The sequence below is a fragment of the Cydia strobilella genome, chromosome 7, assembly GCF_947568885.1.
Source record: "Cydia strobilella chromosome 7, ilCydStro3.1, whole genome shotgun sequence".
Taxonomy (NCBI): Eukaryota; Metazoa; Arthropoda; class Insecta; order Lepidoptera; family Tortricidae; genus Cydia; species Cydia strobilella.
In genome coordinates, this window is record NC_086047.1 from 18,854,387 (window position 1) to 18,867,331 (window position 12,945).

Consider the following 12,945-nt stretch of genomic DNA (forward strand, 5'->3'; position numbering starts at 1 on the left):
TTGAGAAAGCTTCATTTGAAATATAAAAATTAAAGTTTTCTAACATGCGCGTACATATTGCCATTTTTACGTTTTTAATAAAGTTCGATTCCTAACAAAATAATAATTAATTGATTAATATAGGCTATCAATTTACGTTGTGTGTAGATATTTATTTATAAGTTTAAATTTTTTTAATTGTGTTGGGTGATTGGGTAATCTCCCATTGATTGGTGGTGCTTGATGATAAAAACAAACAGTGACAAGTAAGAGTCAATATTCTTGTATAAGCTAATCATAAATGAATGTAGGCATAATCCAAATAAAAACTATTTATAAATAATGACCCTTACAATTGATTAAGCCGTTTAGTAAAAAGACCAAAACGGCCGGTCGTATTTTTTTGGCGAAACTATAAATTAAGGCGAAAGGAAAAAATCAAACGTACTACTTACTACCGCAACGATAATACGAATATCTATGCTATAATGCAATAGTTAGTTCGTATTCTACAAATGTTTTCTTGTTCAGATACGAATACACCTTGCATTTCGTGGAGGTGGTAAATTATTATAACGGTAAATAATAGGTCTTTAATTCAGAAATTATATACTTACTTACTGTTACTGTCTAGAGCGTATTTCTTCTAAATGGGTAAACAAAAAAATAATGAAAAAATATATATGAATCTTCATTTATTGTTCAACAAATATAACATTTCTACTTAACTGCTAAATCAATTAAAATTACTTTTAAACTAACAATAATGTTTTAACAGCTGACGGTCTTTCCACCGCGATACAACCGGCCGACGAATTGTTTTATTAACAATATCATCTTAATTCTAAACTATATCTGACAAAGTATATGAAATAGGATGCGATAACTGAAAAGATTTTTTTTTACATGTTCATGTCACCAGCTGACGGTCCACCGAGATACAACCGGCTGACAATTTTTTTATTCACATAAGCATCTAAACTATCATCTGACAAAGTATCAAGCGGGAGGCGATGATATTTTTTTTTGCGTGTTTCGCTGGCTGCCATTCCTCAACCATACATAGCCGTTAACCACTATATCGGAGTTATTGTGGCCAAAAAATAAAGAACGGCAGAGCGCTGATTTGGTTGTGGCGCGCTTGTAATATATAGTAGTAGTAGTAGTAGTAGTAGTAGTAAACTCTTTATTGTACAAATATACACATTAAAAATTACATGGTACAAATAATAAGATGTACAAAGGATATAATGATGATATTTGAGAAAACTTCGAACTTCGAAAAATAATACTAGTTTAACACTAATAGGTAGGTAACAATTCCCAAAATTTTATATGTAGGTAAATAGACTAGGTAGTAGGTACTTAATTTTATAAGTTAACTATTAATGGCATTATATACTCATACTCATACTCATTTATTAATAATATTGTTACATATTACACGTCAAAAATTTAATTTAATTACATGAGATAGATTACATTATTTTAATTACATATTTAATTATATATTTATTTATTACGGAATAAAAATACTATAATAAAATAAACTCAATGTACGCCTCAATTTAGTACAGTCGCCATCAGATATATCGGAGCGGCCGAGGCTCTCACAAATATCTGAACACGCCTCTATTGTCAAGGCGTTAGAGTGCGTGTTCAGATATTTTTGAGCACCTTGGCCGCTCCGATATATCTGATGGCGACTGTACATACCAAGCTCTAGCTATAAATCTTAATCTGTCGAATTGACTTAGGTACTTATTTGTAAGAAACCAGATAAAACACAAATTAACTAATTGAGGCTTGTAAAGTATAATGCATAAGGGAATATATTTTTATTATAATTTACGACCTCCACTAAACGCATTATCAACTCATACTCAAACGACAAAATATCTACAAAAGATACACAAATACGAGTATAGCTCCAACCGCGCGCCTCTGGGCTGTAAGCTTATTCTTTGAACCTCATTGTGGTGCAGCGGACGAAATTCACGTACGATCGCAGTGAGCGGGGTGCGGGTACAGAGACGCTGAGACGCTCAAGGACACATCAGCGACTATCGTCTTAAGTAGCTTTTGAGAGATAACAAAACGTAAAACGTTCGTTCGATATTAATTAATAATTATCATAAATAAATGGTTTGAGAATTTAATAAAATATACCAAATTTAGCTTTACATTTCAAGTCACAAACCTTAAAATACCATAAGAAACATTTGTTTTTTTTTTTATAATGATGTTGAATATAGTTCTGAACGCGAAAGTTGAGTCGATGCAATTTCGAAACGCATCGTCAGAACTGTCAACAAACATTTTACTTAAAAAAAAATCTCACCGACTCCGATTCACGTAAAAATACACAACTTCCAGAGTTTTCTGTTTTAATATCGTAAAAAAATTAGTGATTCACTGTATGAAGATGATCTAATGCCTGTGGATGTTGCACTTTCCTCGCTATAGTCAGGTGAAAAGTTTTGTGTTGCACACGGGTGCAAATTGAGCATTACTTAAATTGAGCATGTTATGAACTTTCCTATGTTGTTGTTATATTTTATTATTGTATTAAATCTACTGCGGATGGGGTACCGAGACAAACCTTACTGGTTTAACGGTACTTTTGTAATTAAGTTGCATATTATGTGTATTTACCTGATTAAATATAAAAAAAAAATGTATTTTACTTCTCGTGTGTTGAAACACTCGCGGGTAAAATACAACTTTCCACCCTTGTATAACAAATAACTATTTTGACAGTAAATTATAAGTGATAAGACCATCCGTTTTATAATCAATTATTTTAATATCCTGTTTTTCTTGTCAGCTTTTACTTTTCTGATTTATAAGTGGTTATTTTAAAAGTAGTTACAATTGACAGCGGTTTACTAGTTTTATACAAAGTACATTAATCCATACTTCCATACTATATATATATATACTATATACTATCCATATATCCATATATTCCATATATAATATTATAAATGCGAAAGTCTGTCTGTCTGTCTCTTCACGCTTAAACCGCTGAATCGATTTAGATGAAATTTGGCATAGAGATAGTTTGAGTCCCTGAGAAGGACATAGGATAGTTTTTATCCCGAAAATCATCCCTTAAGAAAGTAAAAAGCGGGGTGGAATTGAGATAATTAATGAAGTGTCTGCTAATTAGTGTGCAAAATATGCTCAAATTGAATAATTGCTATGAAAATTGTTCCAGGCGCTATGCTTGCTTTAGCTGCTCTTAGTAAGTCCGCGCAGACGAAGTCGCGGGCAAAAGCTAGTTTATTATAATTAAAACAATGACATTCACTTACAACATACATACCTAAATAACCAAAAATTAAATAGAACATAAAAAATAGGTATTATTTTAAGAAAGCTTAAAGCTAGTCTTCTATAACCTTTAGTACTTCGTTTTCTTACTTTTATAGTACAAAATGACAAGTACGTATAAGAAGGTACAAGTAAGTTCAGTGCTTATTAATGTCTACCGTCTCCAAGTAAATGTCAATTGTCTATGAAATTATGACGTTTAAAATAACACTGTGGTATATGCAGTTAGGATCAAACTATCGGATAAGATTAGAAACTCAGAAATAAGAAAGAAAACAAAGATTACTGACATACTTGCTCGCATTGCTCACCTAAAGTGGGGATGGACAGGCCACATGCTACGCTGCCCAATAGAAAAATGGAGCAAACAGATTACTCTATGGTACCCTAGAGGCTGTACTAGAAAGCAAGCACATCCAATTACAAGATGGAAAGATGACATTCGTCTGACTCTGGGGCCATACTGGATGAGGGTCGCTGCAGACAGAGCCCAATGGAGACAGTTGGAGGAGGCCTATGCCTTACGGCACACTGAACTGAGAGATATATTATAATATTTTTAATTATAAAACAATCATCTGTAATTTATATTGTTCGGAATAAATGGCTTTATTATTATATGCAGAGTTAGCTTGGTCTTTAATATCCTAAAACCGATTAACTATTCTGTAACAGGTATAACAAAATATTTAGTTTGCAAGTCCGTTTTTTTTGTGTTCCACATTTCTTTCACAGTTTCCCATTTTTCAGCTCAATCCAGTTGTGGAATAAGCGGAAGCGCGCTAGAATAAAGATAAAAAGAAAAGGTACCCCGAGGTGAGACGTCCCCGATTAATTCCCTAAAGGGACCTTTTCTTGTCACGCGTGGAAAAATCTCTGATACATTGGCTTTAGGGTTGTCACTTACTGATTCAGAAATAACGGATACTAACACGTTAAGTTCATTTTATGCACCAGTGATATTTGGAACGAAGTTCCTTATCGGACGGTCGGCGGAGGGGGGGCTAGACGAAAAAATGTGTAACATTTTGCCGTCACAAGCCATACTGTTGCGATATGTGTCTGATTTTGCGATCACGGACCATATTATTGCGATAGTAATGGGACTAATGAGAATGAAAACGAGGATAAGGATGACGGACACGAAGAACAACATAACGTAACACAACGTAACATTTTTTTTTATACTACGTCGGTGGCAAACAAGCATACGGCCCGCCTGATGTTAAGCAGTCTCCGTAGCCAATGTACGCCTGCAGCTCCAAAGGAGTTACATGCGCGTTGCCGACCCTAACACTCCTCTCCCTTGTTGAGCTCTGGCAGGCCTCCTTCACTCGCTTGAAACCACGCGCTATATGCCTACCGCTTGGCGTATCGTCGACGATAGAACCGACAGAGGGCCGCCGAACGCCCGCCTGAGCGCTCGCACCGCACGTTTCCCGCGCCTACGCTTCGAAATGCCGAAACCACGTAATTATTGTGCAGTAGATGGGTGTAAAAGTCAAAAAACAAAGAAAAAATTGTCGTATTTACCGAGTAGTATTTTAAATCTATCTTTATGAATTTTGTCACCATTTATTTCTTTGAACATAAGTAGGTAAATCGTAAATGAAGGAGTTTTTTGAGTCAGGTAATATAATTGTTGTTTTTAAATATTTGATTGACTAATAAAAAATATGGTTGATTCGCAACATTTACAATAATAACATAAGTAACAGTACAACCCTAGCGCATTCTTACGATGACGCGTTGGCACGTGGCTCGCACGGCGAGCAAGGCAGTCTCGACTCTTTGTGCGCGTACTTATGGTACATTTCTTCTCGTCCTGAGCAGCAGGTATTATTATTAAGATTCTGTAGGCTATTATAGCGTAGGTATTTTCGCTTTTGTATGGGAATGATGTATCTGTTACGTAGTAACTATTTATTAATCTGTGGCTCTGGCAACCTCACTCACCGGCAGGAACACAACACTATGAGTAGGGTCTAGTGTTATTTGGCTGCGGTTTTCTGTAAGGTGGAGGTACTTCCCCAGTTGGGCTCTGCTCTAGATCTGAAATGACATCCGCTGTCCTGTGCCCTACCACACAAAGCGAAAGGTCATTCACAGTGCCCATACCTCTCTTTTGGACGTAGTTTAAGGACATACCCCCGGGTCCGGACGTAGTTAAAGGACATACCCGGGTCCAAAAACATAACATAGCATGAGCTAAGCATGAACATGTAATTTAAGGAAACTATAGGTATATTTACTGCTGCTTAATTTACTGATTAATGTTAAAGAATTACTGTTTGTTTCTTAATAAATAAATAAAAAACATGAACACGTCACCAAGCTCACCAGCCTTTCTTAACTTTTTAACCGACTTCGTTAGTTTTATTTCGCTTAATTATATGTTATATGTCGTGGACGTGGATTATTGTGCCGCACGCATAGCGAAGCGGCACACACGAAGCGGACCTAAAATACTATTATAGTATCGGAGACAGAAATATTTAGACTTGTCTCCGATCCGACGTCATTCTGATTTATATGAAGGCTACACGGAAAGAACATGTCTAGTCACTTTTTTCGGAAAATTAGATTTTCTTCTCAAAATGTAGAGCTCTTAATGAACTATTAGTTATATCTTTTGCTACCACTGTATAATATATGTAACAACTTTTTTTAAGTTAAAAATGACCTGGTCACGGAATTACCATATATTTTGACATGGTTCCAAATTTTAAAACCGCGATTACTCAAAATGTGACTAAAGTGACTAGACATGTTCTTTCCGTGTACCCTTCATATGCACTCAACCAGACCAAATACAGCTGACAACCCTATTCTCACCAGACCAATGACAACACAGACAGCCCACCGCAATCAAACAAATCCCAGTGGCTCCATTATTCGGCAAGTAATCATGGTCGCCATAAGATGTCGACCTAATTAGGTGACCCAGTTGCTCGTTTTTAACTCTAACGGTTAACGACACTCCACCTTTACTGTCGTTTGGGTGACGAGTTTTAAGGTTGATTTGGCTTTTTATTGTCTTTCGATTGTACTCATTTGCTACAATGGCCTCTCAGTAAAAAGTTATAAGCGGAGGCTTGTAAATGAAATAAAATATGTAGTAGCGGAATATAATCTATCATATTTTTTTCAGGTAGGTACATTTGCATATTTATTTTGGTACAATCTTTGATATCATGATACAATCATTGTTTATATGAGATAAAGTCAATTTCACGGATTTTCGAAGGAATATACGCGCACGCAAGAAAATAGGAATATGATAGATTTTGCCCCTACTGTTTATTTATTTATTTAAAATTTAAATCATATAAATTTATTTGTATAGTATGGGGTTCTTCAAAAGCGAATGTACAGGTTTATAAAGGGTCGGCAACGCGCATGTATCACCCCTAGGCTTGCAAACGCTCAAAAACTACGGCGTCCACTTACCAAGCGGGCCGTATGCTTGTTTGCCACTGACGTGGTATTAAAAAAATACTTAAGTATAATAAAATATATAGGTACACAAAAAACTTATCGGTATTTTTGTCCACAGAGACCGATCACAAGAGCACCAAGCGACATGGTGCTTCTGGCGACGGCGGAGGCTCATCGTGGCTCTCCTAGCGTTCTTCGGGTTCTTCAATGTCTACGCGTTACGCGTCAACTTATCCGTCGCCGTGGTCGCCATGACGGAACCCGTAGAGACGAAGCTAGAAAACGGAACTGTTGTGTTTGTAAGTATTACAAATTAAATCATCCATCCAGTCCACAATCATCCATCAGTTACTGGATTTCAATGAATTAGCCTGAAAATAGATCGGTGTGCTTAACAGATCGAGACAGTATTTCACGCCGGCCCACCGCCTACAGCTTTATAAGGCGCAGGTTCGCCCACACATGGAATACTGTTCTCATCTATGGGCAGGGGCACCCCAATACCACCTTCTCCAACGAAGAGCGACTCGAATTGTCGACTGCCAGCGTATTTCGGAACGGCTTGACTCCTTAGCGCTGCGCACAGATGTGGCCTCGCTCTGCATTTTCTATCGCATGTATAACAGGGAGTGCTCCAAGGAATTGTTCGGATTAATCCCTGCCGCGTCTTTTCGCCATCGTCCTACGCGACAACATTACCATCCTCACCACTTAGATGGCAGTCCTGAACTGTGTGTTTCTCTAGAAACTTCCTGCCTCGCACAGCTAAACTGTGGAATGAACTTCAAACCTTCAAGAAAAGAGCGTACTCCCTTAAAGGCCGGCAACGCACTTACAACCCCCTCTGGTGTTGCGGGTGTCCATGGGCGCCGGTAATCGCTTACCATCAGGTGATCCGTCTGCTCGTTTGCCTCCTATATCTTAAAAAAACCGGTACCGTTATCATATTTATGATCTAATATTTGTGTGGTACATTTATTTGCCTTACGTTTGGTTACATACTGATTAATAAGCCGAGTACATTACTTCCGCCTTTATATTTATCTGTGTACAAACCCCATCACATTACTTACCATTTGCAAGAGTCCCAAATATATCTAACCTTTTAACGGGATGATTACTGCAACATGTTTCGCACATGTCATTACGAAACATAAAATATTTCAAGGGCCTATTCGAGTAAAGTCGTAAACTTATATTAATACCACCCTTATCTAACTTCAGCGAAAATAGAACCTTATGTACCGTAAGCGTCACCCAATTTTATATTACCCTTACTGACCTGACTGTAATTTGTCTGATCTTTAACACAAGTTAATAAGATTCAATTTGGCTAGTTGTTTTCGGAAAATTAATAAAAGCTGTGCAAAATGTTCGATTTTAGCGATCGTAAAAATCAATCCATAATCTCAGATAGGTATTTTGTCTGCTTATAATAAAATATTGTTTGCAATAAGCGAAGATGATATGTCACGTTGTTCGTACGTATTTTATGTTCCAGATACCAGAATTTGACTGGAGCTCCCAAACCAAGGGTTTAGTCCTGTCATCGTTCTTCTACGGGTACCTGGTGACGCAGCTGCCCGGCGGCTGGCTCGCAGCTAAAATAGGAGGTAACAGGTCCGTTCCGTCTAGCACATTATTAACTTACTAAGCTTCTGCTGACTTCGTCTGCTGATGATGATGATTGATGTATGTTCTTCGGGTACCTGGTGACGCTGCCCGGCGGCTGGCTCGCGGCTAAAATAGGAGGTAACAGGTCCGTTCCGTCTAGCACATTATTAACTTACTAAGCTTCTGCTGACTTCGTCTGCTGATGATGATGATTGATGTATGTTCTTCGGGTACCTGGTGACGCTGCCCGGCGGCTGGCTCGCAGCTAAAATAGGAGGTAACAGGTCCGTTCCGTCTAGCACATTATTAACTTACTAAGCTTCTGCTGACTTCGTCTGCTGATGATGATGATTGATGTATGTTCTTCGGGTACCTGGTGACGCTGCCAGGCGGCTGGCTCGCGGCTAAAATAGGAGGTTACAGATCCATTCCGTCTAGCACATTATTAACTTACTAAGCTTCTGTTGACTTCGTCTGCTGATGATGATGATTGATGTAAATATGTTCTTCGGGTGCCTGGTGACGCTGCCCGGCGGCTGGCTTGCGGCTAAAATAGGAGGTAACAGGTCCGTTCCTTCTAGCACATTATTAACTTACTAAGCTTCTGCTGACTTCGTCTGCTGATGATGATGGTGATTGATGTATGTTCTTCGGGTACCTGGTGACGCTGCCCTGCGGCTGGCTCGCGGCTAAAATAGGAGGTAACAGATCCGTTCCGTCTAGCACATTATTAATACCCCACATAATTTTACTATCCATAGCAATAGCCTTATAGTTTCGCCTTGTCCGTCCGTCTGTCTGTCTGTCCATCCGTGATCGTTAGTGGTCAGTAGAAAGCTGCAATTTGTCATGAATATATAAATCAAACATGCCGACAAAGCGGAGTCGGATTCGCGCACGAAGGGTTCCGTACCATTGCGCAAAAAACGGCAAAAAAACACGTTTGTTGTATGGGAGCCCCACTTAAGTATTTATTTTATTCTGCTTTTAGTATTTGTTGTTAAAGCGGCAACAGAAATACATCATCTGTGAAAATTTCAAGCGTCTAGCTATCACGGTTCATGAGATACAGCCTGGTGACAGATAGACAGACAGAGTCTTAGTAATAGGGTCCCGTTTTTACCCTTTGGGTACGGAACCCTAAAAAAGTGTATGACATACATGTTTTACGTCATCAAGAGACTGTTAACAATCTTAAAACTAGTTCTAACTAGTACAGTCGCCACCAGATATATCGGAACGGCCGAGGTGCTCAAAAATATCTGAACACGCACTCTGACACCTTGACAATAGAATAGAGGCATGTTCAGATAATTGTGAGTGCTTTGGCCGCTCCGATATATCTGATGGCGAGTGAACTTACTTTTACACGGTCGTATCCTTTAAAACAGCCATTCTCAAATTGTGCTCCGCGGACCCCTAGGGCTCCGCAAAACCCCTGTTGGGGCTCCGTGATAATACTTGTAATAATAAGAAAAATATAGGTATATCTGGTTCACAGTGACGAACGAAATTTTTTATTTGGCGCTCCGTCACATATTTCGCTTTCCAAAAGGGTTCCGTCACCAAAAAAGATTGCAAACAGCCGCTTTAAAGGTTCGTTTCTGATATGAACCGTTTAAAACAGTAACGGAACTGTGCAATCAGACCGTATTTAGTCCAATCAATTAGAATGTTAGCTCGAAACTATGCCGCTCCGAATAGTCTTAGTTCAGTGAACCGTGCGGCATTTGAGGCATTTCTAAGGTGTAGTGACCTTTCGTGAATCGAAACAAAGGTGTCAGCGTCAATGGTAATGGATAATGGCGTTATATAAGGTAGCTAAAAAAATAAGTGCATTCCCGTTGCCAGGCAGGTTTTGGGATTATACTGAGCAACTTTTACTATGGTATACCAAGCCCGAAATCGCGTAAAAAATTTGGCTGTTTCATAAATTTTGGCTGGTCCATTTTCTATGGGAGGGTAATTTTTTTTCGCGATTTCGTTGTTGGTTCTCGCGACCTCATTATTAAAAGTCAAGATGAGAGAACGTGCTAATAGAAACCAATACTTGTTATTTAGATATAACGTAACAAAACGTGTATAGTTTCAAAGACTAAATCTATCATATTTGCTTAATAGAGTTAATAGTTTGCCCGAAGCCATAAGATATGAAAATAAGAAGTCTAAATTTAAATCTATGTTAAAAATACACTACCTCAATATTTAGTAGTAATTGCACTACTATAAAATTAAGTTAAGTACATATGTAACTAGAGACTGATGACCCCACAGTCAAACTCTTTATTGAGATTTGCGGGGCTATGATTATTGTAAGAATACTCTGTATTTTATTAAATAAATAAAATAAATAAATAAATTTCAATTTTACATTTTTGCTCCAAAATCGTTTGGTTTTGGTTCTCTTAATTTATTTTCTGTATTTTCAGAATGTTCGCCATCGGGATAGGGGCGACATCTCTACTTACGTTGTTTACGCCGCCGCTGGCACACACCAGTACTTCACTCCTCATCGCTGTAAGAGTAGTAGAGGGACTGTTTGAGGTAACTCAGTTAAAATTATTATTAGTAAGTCTGCTAACTCTCGCTTATGATAGTCACCAACGAGAGCAATTAGGACAAAGAACAACCGCTCTGACAACCAAGGCTCGGAACCGGTTTAAAAATACCGGTAAATACCGGTTTATTTCGGTTTTCCTTCGAATGTGGAATGAGCTCCCTGCCGAGGTTTTCCCGAGGGGCTACAGTATGGGGTTCTTCAAAAAAGGAGTGTACAGGTTTTTAAAGAGTTGGCAACGCGCGTGTAATATCTCCGGTGTTGCAGGCGTCCATAGGCTACGGTAACTGGTTACCATCAGGCGGGCCGTATGCTTGATTGCCACCGACGTGGTATAAAAAAAAAGATTTTTTATAAGAACGCGAACGTTTTAAGAACTTATTGTAACCTTAACAAACCGGTTTATTCGACGAGCGACTTAACGCTCGGACGGCCTGGTGGTGTGCCACATAAATACAGACACCGACATAGGAAGAAACCGGTTTTTATTGTTCATAACCGGTTAATCTGACAAGAACTTTATGGAAATGTTCTCCTATAAAGTGCGAGTCGAACTCTAATAGGTTTACCTGTCATCTATAGGTATGGTATAGAACTATTTTGTGTATTCATGAAATAAAACTATGAAAACGGATTATATCGCGTATATTGGATTTATAATACATCCCGACGTTTCGAACTCTTTACAGCGTTCGTGGTCAACGGGTGACTGAGGAAAAATTACAAAGTGCAAAAATACCCACATACTAAAATAATGAACAATCATAGACTACAAACTTTAAGGCTGGTTGTACATGCAAAATCGGTTCATAAGGCTAGTTATACACTATAATTATTTTTCAAGTAAAGATATATATATATACGCGATAAAAACTATGCCGGCTCCAACCCTACACCACGGACCCGAGAAGATTTAATTCCCTCCTAAATTGTAGGAGGGTATCCCAATATGGGACCGGCAACAAACTCGGCGGGACACATCTTTTCAAAACATCAGAATGTCCAGCATCATCCAACACTAAGGTCTCACAGTCTATGTCTCGCTTGCTCCTTTATCAGATGGACTACAGGATCCCAAGCTGGTAATTAGCTTAAATCTTCTCGGGTCCGTGGTGTAGGGTTGGAGCCGGCATAGTTTTTATCGCGTATATATATATATCTTTACTTGAAAAATAATTATAGTGTATAACTAGCCTTATGAACCGATTTTGCATGTACAACCAGCCTTAAAGTTTGTAGTCTATGATTGTTCATTATTTTAGTATGTGGGTATTTTTGCACTTTGTAATTTTTCCTCAGTCACCCGTTGACCACGAACGCTGTAAAGAGTTCGAAACGTCGGGATGTATTATAAATTCAATATACGCGATATAATCCGTTTTCATAGTTTTATTTCATGAGTAACTATCGCGGTAACCGAAGACAATATTATTTTGTGTATTTTTTTCAAAATTTTTGACACAGTAGTTTCGGAGATAAAGGTGGAGGAGGATGGTCATTTTATTTGTTATTTTCTTAAATTACTGTTAAATGTAAAATTAAAAAAATATATATAATCCTGAGATATACCTATATACTTAGATTTTTTAATCTGCCATTATTTCCAGGGTGTGACATACCCCTGCATCCACGCAGTATGGTCCCGCTGGGCGCCAAGCGAGGAGCGAGCACGACTAGCAACGTTCGCCTTCAGCGGGAGCTACGCGGGCACCGTGGTGTCCATGCCGCTATGTTCCTTGCTGGCACACTATACGGGCTGGCCAGGCATATTCTATGTGTTCGGTAACTATTGTCACATTATATATGATCAGCTACGCGGGCACCGTGATGTCCATGCCGCTATGTTCCTTGCTGGCACACTATACGGGCTGGCCAGGCATATTCTATGTGTTCGGTAACTATTGTCACATTATATATGATCAGCTACGCGGGCACCGTGATGTCCATGCCGCTATGTTCCTTGCTGGCACACTATACAGGCTGGCCAGGCATATTCTATGTGTTCGGTAACTATTGTCACA

The 12,945-nt window shown here is 38.5% G+C and overlaps 1 protein-coding gene across 2 annotated transcripts in view; it reads left to right on the forward strand.

Annotated features, from left to right (window-relative positions):
- Positions 1-12,945, forward strand: part of LOC134742656 (vesicular glutamate transporter 1) — a 62,594-nt gene that overhangs the window by 32,865 nt on the left and 16,784 nt on the right. For both annotated transcript variants that reach the window (XM_063675841.1, XM_063675840.1), the window contains exons 2-5: positions 6,872-7,052; positions 8,255-8,373; positions 10,797-10,911; positions 12,532-12,706. In XM_063675841.1, the coding sequence (XP_063531911.1) occupies positions 6,872-7,052; positions 8,255-8,373; positions 10,797-10,911; positions 12,532-12,706 (590 nt within the window). The remainder of the gene's footprint in view (positions 1-6,871; positions 7,053-8,254; positions 8,374-10,796; positions 10,912-12,531; positions 12,707-12,945) is intronic.